Source organism: Passer montanus, unplaced genomic scaffold (assembly GCF_014805655.1).
Source record: "Passer montanus isolate IOZ18808 unplaced genomic scaffold, ASM1480565v1 scaffold22, whole genome shotgun sequence".
Lineage (NCBI taxonomy): Eukaryota > Metazoa > Chordata > Aves > Passeriformes > Passeridae > Passer > Passer montanus.
In genome coordinates, this window is record NW_024366815.1 from 3,148,268 (window position 1) to 3,160,748 (window position 12,481).

At 39.4% G+C, this 12,481-nt stretch overlaps 2 protein-coding genes across 12 annotated transcripts in view; one reads left to right on the forward strand and one right to left on the reverse strand.

The window, feature by feature from the left end:
- The window catches only part of OSMR (oncostatin M receptor), a 47,916-nt gene that overhangs the window by 27,750 nt on the left and 7,685 nt on the right, over nt 1–12,481 (forward strand). For 9 of the 10 annotated variants that reach the window (XM_039709850.1, XM_039709851.1, XM_039709849.1 and 6 more), the window contains one exon: nt 905–4,191. In XM_039709850.1, the coding sequence (XP_039565784.1) occupies nt 905–1,411 (507 nt within the window). In that variant the 3' untranslated portion in view covers nt 1,412–4,191. Of the gene's footprint in view, nt 1–904; nt 4,192–12,481 lie in introns of those variants that run through there. The other variant, XM_039709858.1, reaches the window with a different exon arrangement.
- The window catches only part of RICTOR (RPTOR independent companion of MTOR complex 2), a 77,302-nt gene continuing 69,172 nt past the window's right edge, over nt 4,352–12,481 (reverse strand). Inside the window, exons 34-38 of one of the 2 annotated variants that reach the window (XM_039709847.1) lie at nt 12,226–12,459; nt 11,032–11,094; nt 10,283–10,406; nt 9,281–9,419; nt 4,352–9,107 (exon numbers count right to left, since the gene is read on the reverse strand). In XM_039709847.1, the coding sequence (XP_039565781.1) occupies nt 9,033–9,107; nt 9,281–9,419; nt 10,283–10,406; nt 11,032–11,094; nt 12,226–12,459 (635 nt within the window). In that variant the 3' untranslated portion in view covers nt 4,352–9,032. Of the gene's footprint in view, nt 9,108–9,280; nt 9,420–10,282; nt 10,407–11,031; nt 11,185–12,225; nt 12,460–12,481 lie in introns of both variants that reach the window. The other variant, XM_039709846.1, reaches the window with a different exon arrangement.

The following is a 12,481-nucleotide window of genomic DNA, read 5'->3' on the forward strand; positions in this document are numbered from 1 at the left end:
AAAATTAACTTCTTGTCAGTTTTTGTGTTGACTACATTTAATCCTTATACACAAATTAACAGAGCTTAATATTACCATTTAGTGGAAAACTGTTGTTTTGACATTCATGTGACTCTGCAATGACCAGCTTATACTGCAGTCTGTTACTGCAAAAAGAAAATGTACAACTGGAGAATAAATGAGATCTGTTGATCAGCAGGTGATTCCTCCACTGTCAGTGTTCAAACCCCTGCACTGTCTGAACTCAGCAGCCCAGAGGACACTGGACTGCCCTGCAGCCCGGGAGCTGTGTCTGCCCCAGTGCCCTCCAGAGGACACTGCAGGGCCAGGCGCTTGCTGGCCCTGGGAGGATGGTTCTGCCAGGCAGTGCCAGGCCTGGCTGGGAGAGCAGGATTGGCAAAAGGCCTTCAGCTTCTTCTGTAGCCCCTTTGAACTGGAGAGTGCTGCTTCTGTGCTGTGTGCAGGGGGCTCCAAAGCCTTTGCCCTGGCACAGGTGGAGCTGCTGGTGTTCACTGAACAGCAGCAGGAGAGCGAGGAGTGAAGTGAACCTAACAGCCACTGCTGCTGTCTTCCAGTTTCCTCTGCCTCAAGCTACAACCAGCACACATCAAACACCTGGCAAGGTCTTTAGAGTAGAGTGACGTGGTTCCTTCCTCAAATATAGTCATCGTGAGTTTACTTAAAAGAGAAATCTCTAAATAAATAGTCTGATAAATTTCACATAAAATACAGCATCCATTGAACATCCTCTATCTAGGTTTTCCTTCAAATTAATTTATTTGAAAAGTGCAAACTAAAAAAACATTGTGTGGGAATATTAGTATTCCTTAAAATGGTCACTCTCTTTTCTTTACTCTGGGCTTCTTACATTGAGTATTTTTTTTGTTTAATGATTCTCTTGCAGATTGATTCTGAGAAAGTGCTGAAGATAAATGACTGCCTTCCTGACATGCTAGCCATGGACAGTAATGCTGAAGCTCACAAATTGCATCCTGTTACCTGGAGCCCATTGTCTTCAACACCATCTGAAGATAAGATTGATAGTCACAATTCTTCCTGGATTTACCCTAGTGATACTGTAGCAGAGGACTTTCTACCCACACCTACACCTCAAACTCATACTTGTTTTGAGAATTTTGCTTATTCTTCTCCACTTGAGGCTGAATCTGATCCCTACCAAATACCAGAGACACTGGAAGCAGGTAAGACAAATCAGGCAGTGGTGCTGTACCAGCCACAATGCTATATAGATATTTTTCATGAGGATGCAACCTCAACCACCAGAGAAACAGGTGAGAGAAAGAACAGTCTGAAATACATCTCACAAACAGATGCGTGCTGGCTGGGGGAAGGCTTTGATGTTCTGCCCTCCAGTGAGTCCATCCAGTGTTTGGCCACACACTGTAAATGAGAATTTCTGAAGCCACAACTTCTTGTGATTAGGGCTCTCACAAGATTGCCTGACTTCCATGAATAACAGCAAAGCTGTTGTTCCTGGACTAGTTTTGAGTTCTGATTTGCGCAGGAATCGTGTGTGTGTTATGGTTCCATTACAACTTACGGGCATTAGATGAGATTTATAGGATGGTCTGTGGCTTGCATTATCCAGCAAGTTACATCACAGCAATCTGTCACAGGCTGATGCAGAGAACTGCTTTATTTTGCAGAGATTAAACTATTCATAAAGTAGAGGAGCAAATGAAACAAGGGGGAAGGTTGTGCTGCTCAAGGTGTATATTTGCAGTGTTCTTGTACCCTGGCCACCCCAGACAATGGTCCTGTGCTGCTGGGCATGGAGCATTACCCAGTCATTTTTGGGGCTGGGTTGTATTTTCTGTCTCTCCAATGATGTAAGGATTGTAGAAGCGTTCTTACACACAGTGTGGCTCATTCCTAGAAGATCTGAAGGAACTTTGATTTCCCAGGAGTGCTGCCAAGGGCACCCAAATCCACTAATCATCCTTTTATTTCACCTGTGTCCTAACTATACTTGATGTGGGAAAGAGCACAAAAACCAGATTTTCATAGGGAAGACCCTTGCTTCCATTTCTTGTAACTGGGGCTCCTCATGCTTCTGCCTTCTCTGGCTAAAGACCCTTTAAAATCCTGTTAACTGTACATTGAAGAGATGTAGGGAGTTAGGTGGAAAGGAGTCAATTTTCCAGAAGGACAGAGGTGGTACCACAGGACATGGTCTCTGCTGGTGCACATGAACTGAACTTTTAGCATTGACCCCTGTACTTCCACAGCAAGCCCCAACCAACCAGACAGGCTGGTAAGAAGCACAGGTGTATGAATCCCATTTGTGAAGGACATCATATTCAGGCTACATACATCTAGATCTCCCAACACTACTTTTGCATTTGTTAAAAAAGCAAAACCAAAAAATACTTATTGTAACACTCAGAATCCCTACAGTAGACAGCAGTGAATTTGGCCTTTCATTTTGATTTCAGGAAATCATACATTTGTAATGAAGCAGCAAAGTTGGGATTGTAGCTGAAAGTCTTGTCAGCTTTACCTTAGTGCACAAGGAACCCTTTGGTTTTACCTTCTTATGCTGGTTGGAATCTGTCACAAAGAGATGTTTTCAGCCAAGAGCGCAGCATAAGCAATTCTCAAAGGTGAAACAAATGAAGGGTGTCTGACAATTTGATGTTCAGCTTGTTTGCTAAAATGCAGTTACTTGCCTTCCCTTTAATTAACTAATCACAGTTCTAGAAACCAAGCCAGCTGCAGACAAAGTGAGCTCTGATACTGAATGACATCTAGTTTTTATACTGTTGCTTACAGATATTGTTGCAATGTCACAAGCTGTGTTGCAATAGGAAAACCAGTAAGACCTTGCACAGCCTGTGGGCTGAGACAAGCACTGCCTGCAAACAGAGGGCTAAGTCTTCAGCCAGGAAAAGGGGAGGTACAAAGATACAGACACAGAGATGGGCAGGTGTGGTTGGAGGTGTTCAGTCCACACGGTGCCACGTCCATCCGTGTGCTGTGCACAGGTGCAGGTGGCTCACAGACTGGAGAGGTGGAGTTTGCAGCGTGGTCCTTCCTTTCAGCCTCCAGCCAGCTGAGTAAGCAAACACATTCTGCTGAAGGGCAAGAGAGCAAGGAGGGTAAGGGAGAGGGCCGATTTGACAGATACATCCCAGGGAAACTTCCTTTATCTTAGTCTCTTCTTTGAGTAACAATGCACCTGAAGGCTTGATACCACAGTATCTTTACAGCTTGGAACATTTGCTTCTCCAGAATGCTTCATCATATTGTATGTACTTGTGTAGCTTAAAAAGCTTTACTGCTGGATAAAAGGCCAATAAACATAAGGGAGCTGCTTTGTCACAACCAATACAAAACTTCTGAGCTGTACATTTCAGAAAAAGATGTATTTTTTCTAAAATGTTGAAAAGGTATCCTAAATCAAGAGTTATATACTAAAGAATTCAGATATAGATGTCAGTCAGAGAAATCAGAGTATTATACAAAGCATATTAAATTTTGACCTTGCTGCAGTTCCTCCTGCCAGGGGGACTGCTGCAACCTGGCACAACTCCCAGCTGTGAAAGAGCTGCTGTCACTGAGGCCTGGCTGCAGCAGTGCCACCCAGGAAGTGAATGAAGGGGTTTGTGGGGTCAGCCAGTTGGGCCTTCCTGATGGTGGGGTGAGACACGTGGGCCTGGCTGAGGTCTCACCTCTCAGTCCCCTGGCTGCTCCCAGGGAGATCCTCCAGCTCTGATGAAATTCCATTATCTGGATGCAGTGACACACTTGACCACATTCCAGATCGCTGGGCGAGGGAAGGAGAAGCTGGCTTCTCTTTCCCTATAAACCCTTCTGCTTCCTGGCTCTGATGGATGGTGCTTTGTGAAACCTCCTGTGCATGAAAAGCACACAAATGGAGGATTCCAGGAAGGACAATACCTCTGTGCCAGTCAAAGAGCACAGTCTGGGCACCACAACTTAAGATTAGAGAAGTATTTTGGCATATGTGGAGAAGTGTATATTATTTTTATATATTAAAACATCTGTCTTGCATTAATGGTTGAATGAATTCAAAACTGTAATCCCTTTTTTTTGGTTCATAATGCAACTTTCACAGCTGTTGTTGAAATGCTAATATTTAAACCATCATATAATTAAACATCATTCTCAGTATGTTAAATTTTTAAAATAAAATTAGTGTGTGAACTATTAGAGTCTCTGTGTCTTATAAAGCACTAATCTAAAATTCTTTTGGCCCAAAAATTTTATTCAGAAAGCTTCTGATTATTCTAGTTAACTAGTAACTTGCAAATATGAATTAAATTCCAATCCCTTTCTGAGACATACATAGCAGACCAGAACAATTATAAGAAGTTTAAGTACATTTTATTAACAATGCATCCCTTTGATAAGACTACGCTTCAGGAGGCCTTTAATGCTCATTGACATGAACTGTACACAGTATAAAAAAAAAACAAAACAAAAAAACAAAAAAGAAAAAAGAAAAAGAAAAGAAAGGAAAACATGAAAAAAATCAAGGTGGGCAATATGATTCTGGGACAAGCCTCTGTTTAAATTATACACAGCTCAATGCAATATTCTTACGTAAAATATATAAATACTTTTTCTTTCTATGTTACAGGTATACAATATAAATCAGATTTCAATGTCTGTTCAGTGACCTACAAACACTAGAACCTCCAAACATGTAGCAGCGTATTACTAAACAAAAAAATGACCACACAGGACAGGGAGAATAAGTATTGAGATTTTTCTTGATCCCTTCCCTCAGATCAGAATGATTAATTTAGATTACATTACAATGTCCTGTAATGCAGTTTTAGGGATACTGACAGCCCAGTATTGTAACAATTTTTCAATTAGATTTACAAAGTGTAAAGCCTTTTTCCCCTTTAGACATAGCATCTTGTGCTGAAACACCCTATTCAGTGGCAAAACATTACATTTTTTGGCATAAATTGCATTTTGCAAACAAAATAGTGTATTTTAAAAAGCAACTCAAGCAAAATGTGCAATTTCCGCATGCTGTGGCATTGCTGTCTATCTACACTACAAAAACAACCCAAAGAAAATCCACATTCCTTAATGACTATAAACCTGTTTAAAACAAAACTACACAGGGAACTATTTTATGTTAAACAAAAACCAACGAGATTGGAGACCTCCAGAAAAATAAAAACGTGGTTTCCAGCATGTCCTCAAAAGTCTTTTGCAGTTGCAAGACTTTGCTCTCACATCGTATACTTTCAGAAGGACACAGTAATAGAAGTGTGACTTAAAAAAGAAAGTTGCTGGACCTGCTTTCAGGTGGCTGCAGAGCAGCTCAGAGCAGGACTGCGGGCAGGTGAGCGGTGAGAATTCCGCCGCTGCGGTTGCTGCACCTGAGCTCATGCTGGCTTACAAGCTTTGCCAGCTTCCAAACTGCCAAAGACCAAGTCCAAGGCACAGACTACAAAGCAGCAACGCTTGCATCCCTCACCAGGTTTTGGTTACAGTGTCTTTCTCCTGAGCAGCTAGCTACCTTACCATTCGGACACCTAGGAGAGGCACTTTGGTTTTGTTTTCAGTCTCACTGCAAACCACAACTCTCTTTCCAGACCACTATGTATGTTTCAAAGTGAAATCAGAAAGACAAGCAGGAGTCTCACAGGTGCCTTATAAATGTGTATAAGGGCAGCTTACCTCAGTGTGCTGAGCCACTGTGCCTGAAACTAGTGAATTGTTTAGGACTCCACCTGGGAAAAGCCACCACCACCCCGCAAAGAGAGTGTGTTTAGGGTATGTTTGTCAGACATCAGTCAAGTAAGAGCTGGCAGATGAGGAAAAGCAACTGTTTCAAGCACAATATGCCAGGGGCCCCACATACTAGTTGGGAACTCCAAAGCCTGATCATCTCCAGCTCCAAGTGATGTCCACAACAGCTGGGAGCGTTCTGCATTTCTGAATTTCAGAGAGGTGAAAAGTTTTCCTACTCCAAAAGGAGACACTCAGCCCCCAGCCCTGTCCTCCCTCCCCTGGTGGAGAAGACCGGGCCCTTGCGGAGGGGCCTGGGTGTGGGTCAGTCAGCTCTGCTCTTTGGAAAGGGCCCCCCTTTCCCCTGCCTGTAAGGGCAGACCAAGAGAAATCAGGCAGCTGATGCTCACTGTGGCTGGTTCCACAAGCAGCCTCTCCTTCCTGGAGCGGCTCCCGCTGCCGAGCTGTGTGCGAGCAAGCTGAGCGCCTGAGGAGTTTTCTTTGCCACAGCAACCAAACTGCATTTGAATACAGTGTAAGTGAATGCTACACACGTTACCGTTTATTGAGCATTATCACCAATCACTCAGACTGGAAATATAAAAAGTGGGTGGTCTGTCAGCTTCCCTAGGAGAAGTGGAAGAGATTTTTTATTAGGGCTAATGTAAGCACAATCATTATTTACTACAGCTTTCTTTCAAAGCTTCTCATGATACAAATAAAACCTCAAAATAAGGACTTTGAAAGGGACATTAAAAAAAAAGAGAACTATAAAATCAGAAATTCACAGTTTATAACTAAGCCAATATAAATTTCCTTCAATAACAGTATCCCCTTCATCTGCCAATTAAAGTGAAACATCAATGTGAGCTTAATGTCAGTGTGTAAATTAATTTTCTAGAAATGTATGTTATGTACAATACAGACTTAACCTTGATGCATACTTGTTGAAATCTACTGACACTCATACACTTTCAGAAGAAAAATCACGCTTTATAACTAAATTTGCAGCCATAATTTTTTATGTCAAGTTTCTGTTGCCATGGATCCCCACACAAGTGCGTTATTCAGAACACATGAGCATTTCAGGATGGAGATTCTTTCAAAAGTATATTTGCTTACCTTTCTATAATCAGAGGCCTTCCTATGATGCTTTCTACATTAAGTGCTATGGGTTAAACTCAAGAAATGAAGCGAGGTGGGTTTTTTAAATACAGGTGATAAAACTTGTTTATTTTGCCTTAACTGCAGAAAAATAACATGGAGTTGTTTGATGTAACCCCATTTAGTTATTAAAACAAATCTCTTCTACTCTAGCCTAACTGAGGTAGTGTTTGAAACTACTGTATAACATACGCTATCCCCATTTGTGGGAAAACTACATTATTTTCCTTTGGAGTTTATACCACTATTTGGTCTACTGTGATTGACATTTTGGTTTTACAGAAGCATTTATTTCTCATGACCAGAAGTCCAATAGTTACTGGTGTGGTGTGTTTTCTAAACATTTCAAACATGTCTTGCCACACAGATGTATTATTTATGTCAACGACCATAGAAGAGTTCAATCAGTTTCTTTTTGCTCCTTTCAGTGGGAACTCATGAAAAGATAATCCTAAAATTAAATTTGACTATGAGCAGCAACTTACAGTCTGCTTTACCAGAACCTGATGGTATGCAGTGCACATAAGAATTCAGTGAAGTGATAGCTGCAAAGCAGTGCTTATGTGACATCATGAAATTTCCAATAAGAACAAATAAATTCTACATTTCACTAGGAATTGTGTGTTACTGTTCACAGGACTACTTATTGAAATCTCCAGTAGCATAGCTAGTAAGAACAGAGATATGAGCATCAGGATAAATTTCACTTAAGTATTAATCTGACAATTATAAAAAATGGTAGGAGTGAATGGATAAAAATACGTTCTACTTAGTACAGTCCAGCTGAATTATTCACCTATATCAAAACCAAAGGGTAATCCCCTCTATTACAGGCATTCTAACAAAGGTGGCCATGCTACTGTATATACACATTTGCATATATTTATACTACCTTTATATAAAGGCTTCTGAATCTTTAGATCCATGATAAAAGTGACAGGGATTCCTATTTTTTTTAGCTTGCACTTACTAGTTTAGAAACGGCACTAGTAACATGATAGAGGCAACTACTTCAATCATTACCAGTCACTGTATCATTTAACTTTTGCAACAAGTCTTAAATACCAGTACAAAATTATAAGTACAGCTGCTCCAAAATTTGTTACTTAAGGCTTTTCACTACAATTATTAGTACTAGCTGATGCTTGATCACTAATCCATTGAAAATTCAAATAAACCTTTGTTTTTATAAAAAGCTGTTTCTATGGAACTGTGAAAACACTCATACTTAAGCTTCCTCACAAAATCTGCATGATTAAATGTCTTCCAGTTCAGTTTATACAATATTTGCTTATCTGATACAAATCATGCTTTTTAAAGGATTGGAGTTGAGTAAGACCCACATTTGTACTATATGAGCATGACTGTAGAAACTGCAAACACATGCATAGTATTCAGGGAAAACAATCTGATTTCAGCATTTTAGGTTTTAAATGACTTGTTTTGAAAATCAAATTGTAGTGAAAATCCTTAACTGGTTCAGACAAGATACATGTATGTAAATGCAATAAAGTTGAAGATACTGCTAATAAAATGTCTTAGAACTATAGCAATATTAAAATAACTTAATGAAACCTCAGATTCAGAGGCATTTCTTTCTGTCTGAAGTTACAAATCCCCAAAGTAGTGTTATAAACAGTACAAAAATCAACAGAGAAGGGCTAACATTAATCCCCTGGTGCCCACAACTACAGCATGGCTCCCCATTGCTGGCAGTGGAATGCACCCCCATCTCTCTGATTCCTGGTATCCAGGGTTTAAAAAGCAAGGCATCGTTCTGCTTCTCTGGAACAGAATCGGAAGTCAATTAAAAATGTCTCTGCAAGTTGTCCTATTTCATTGTAGTTTATGGTAGAAAATGAAATGAAAACTTGTGGAGGTGTTCAGTGCTTGGCTCTTGCATATACTGGTAATTACTATTATTAAAACTAAGGTAATGTCTAATAAATCCCCAAAGGGCTCAAATGACTGTGCCAGTAATTGGTTGAGGAAGAAAATGTTTTCAGTTCAGTCTTCAGGTACCAGTAGCTTCTGGAAGGTTTCGAAGATGATGTTCCAAACTTTTTATCCAGTCAGTGGGAGGTTGTCTGAGCATTTCCAAGTCCATATGCAGAGCACTGCCTGAGCAGAGGTCAGGACTCAGCTGATGCATCGATTACAGGCTGTTGCGTTGCCGTTGCCAAAATAGCCTCTGCCTCCTCATGCATCTACAAGGGAAGGAAGGAAGGAGTATTAATGTTGCTAAAGACTTTACTCAGGAGACATCACAAAATGGTTTCCTTTAGGATGTTCCTATCTGAAAGCATCTCTTACTCGGGACATGGAACCTGCACCCAGCCAGCCATTCTGGTACATTCAGTGCATGTGCACCCTCCCTCACCTGCAAGAACTGAACATCCTGAAATAGCTCCTGAATGAACCTTCGGGATGGAAGTCGAAATGTGCAGTGTGCTAGCAAGTAGGACACCTCAGAGTAAAGGCATATGTCATCAAATGCTTGGGGATACTTCTCCTTAATTCTGAACGAGAGAATAAACAAAAATTTGTAAGTCTTCAACAGATTTCCATTGTATTAAAAAATAACCAAACTTTTCAATATGTCATCACTAATTCTTCAGTAACAGGCATTATAAATCCTAGAACTGACACAGTAAGAAAATCACAACAGACAGCATCACTTTGTACAAAGCTGGAAAAAATCTAAACTAATGAGATGAAACAGAATATACAACTTATAAGTTGTACAGAATTACTGTGATTGTCTAGGCTTAAAATAACAGACTTGGAAAGAGAAGAGTGTATCAAATAACTGGCATCCACATGTACAGCAGTCACAAAAACATGGAAAAAGATTAAACTAATCTTTTAAACCTATAAGCATTTTTGAAACTAAACCATACACTTCTGCATTTTCTTTTCTTTCTTTTGTTGTTGGTTTCCAATGTCACTAGCCCAGAAACCTACAGCTTGTAACATTTAGTCCCAGGATTTATTTTATATATTTGCATATTTTCTAAAAGTAAATTATTTTCAGGAGTTGTACTCTCACTTAAAGTATAGCTGGATTTCTCAAGAAATCACTTTTGGTTTGTTATTGTACTTATCTATTATTCAGCAAAAATAAAAAAGTATTTGTTTCTTTTATCTACATGCTACACTAGGTATTTGTAATCAGTTCAATTCCTGATTTAAAAAGGTTTCGTTAGGAGTAAAATATTAAACACAGAGCAACGATGTTAAGACAATTTGTTTAGCTTCTACATTACATTCAATCATATCTGCCTGACAACTTTTGAGACGTGAGATTATTCATGGTCCATAGACCTTAAGAGAATACATATGACTAAGTGTTGCCAAAGCATCTGTAATGCATTGAACTTACGTCAGAAGTCCAGTTTCATGGCCCTTAGTTCCCACTGAACTGCTCAAATTGATAACTAAACGTAAGACCTCTTTCCGCAGAAGTATCCTGCACACTGGTGTGTCATCTGGGATTGACTTTACCCCTGGAAAAACAAATAAAACAAATAAACAAAATTTAAACGGAATTATCTTTGACTGAGCTAATCTTGTACAGTAAGTCTGTTTATGCATTCCATACACACATGAACACACATATTCACATATGTACTCTGAGCTATCAAAAATACTTGTATTGAAATGAGAACTGGGCACACCACTTTTTCAGGACTTTAAACAGTTAACCTTTTCAAAAATATTTTTACTATTCAAAAGAAAAACCTGCAAGATAAAGTTACAGTGGTATTGTTACCACTAAATCATGTTTCAAACTATAATACACAAGTATATAATAAAGTCTCTCTTTACAGTAATTCAGTAATTCTTAGACTTTTTTTTTAGATTAACATCTGTAGGAAAAAAGACAATCAATTTGCTTGTAATGTCAGGGTATTGAATAATCAGCAGAAATCCTGTATAGCAGAGGGAGAAGAGTTTAGAACTATATTCTCCCACCTGGAGATGGATTATGTTTTTATGCAGATTTGTAATAAAGGACATTAATTTGTTGCAGTGTACATAAGTGAATTATAATTAATTCACAAAGCCTAAAATATACTTTATTAGTGATAGTCTCTAATAATCATAAGGCTTTCAGACTTACAGACTTACCTAATACAAGCTCTGTACTCTTGGTGCTGCTGGCCGAACCATGGGATACTGCATCACTGCAGCCTGAAATTCCAGAAAATTTGGAGGAATGCACATCTAAGTGATTGTGAATGGTCTGCCCACACCAGTCAGTATATGGAATGTCTGAAAAATCTGACATAAACAAGATGTTGTACCTTTGTCATTCACACTTTTCCTTAATTCACTTGCTTTCATTATTTTTAAACAACTGCAAACATGCGAAATGCACTAAGTACTATGTGTAAAATCAGCTCAGACCTAGATGGTGTATTCAGGACAAATTATACTCAAACTCTTCCTAAATTTTATTATTTTATTAAAATTATTATTTATTCACACACAGTAATGTTACTGATATATCCATGCTTCATTTTTTGTAACGCAACACAGATGCTCTTGCATGTGCAGACTTCTTTTTGTTCACACAACTGTCACAGGTGTGTGCAGGAAGGGCTCTGGCAAGAGCCAGGCTCTGCTGCACCGGTAAGTACAGCTGGGATTTTATTTGCCACCCTCCTTGCTACTGAACTGAACCTCCAGCTGAGTTCTCTGAGCCATCCCTCACATTTGTGTATCACCCCCTTTGCCAACATTGCTACTAATAAATGTCTAACAGTATTGTAAAACAGTGAGTGCTCCTACAAAAGTAGCCACTACTGGATTTATCTTTCCATCACAGGAATTGACAAAAGGCATGTAACTGCAAACTCTGCAGAGAAGGTTAAAAATAACTCCAAATCTCATCTGAATCTCAAAGTATGAGAAAAGATTACTAAATCCCAGAAATTACAGATCAGCTTCAACAGACTCCATGGATTTCCTTTGTTGTATTTTATGGCACAGACTTGATTTGATGTCAGACTTTTCATTAGTTGAACAGCAAAAGTGTCAGTTTTCAGAACACACATTTTAAGTACTAAATAAGGTTTCAAATTTTTTATTTTGACATGCTATTAGAAATACTAAAGAAACATGCAGACACCTATTCCTATTAAACAAGTGGAAAGCTGGAAATGACCACAGCAATACCACTCGTGGCACAATGAGCTTATTAGAGAAATAATTTTAAGGTCAATAGTCAGTTATATAAAAACCCTTCCAGATCATTTAGAAATGAACAAAAGCCAGTATGTTTGCTCAGTTTTATCACACTTCTCCACAAGGAACACTAACCTGTACGATTATAGGAAGAGCTCACTTTGGTGTTAGGCTGATAACCCAGAATCTGAACGCAGACACAGTACAGACAGTTCTCATCTGTGTGCTCCTGGAGCCCTGTGTCCTCTGTACCTTCTAAGAACTGACAGGCATCAGAACGGCTGGTGTTCATTATTTCTGTGAGACTGATCTGCTGGCGGAGCATCTGAAAAGGGCTTTTGACAGCATCACTTGCACCTGATGGAAGACCTGTAAACAAGATTCAGTTATC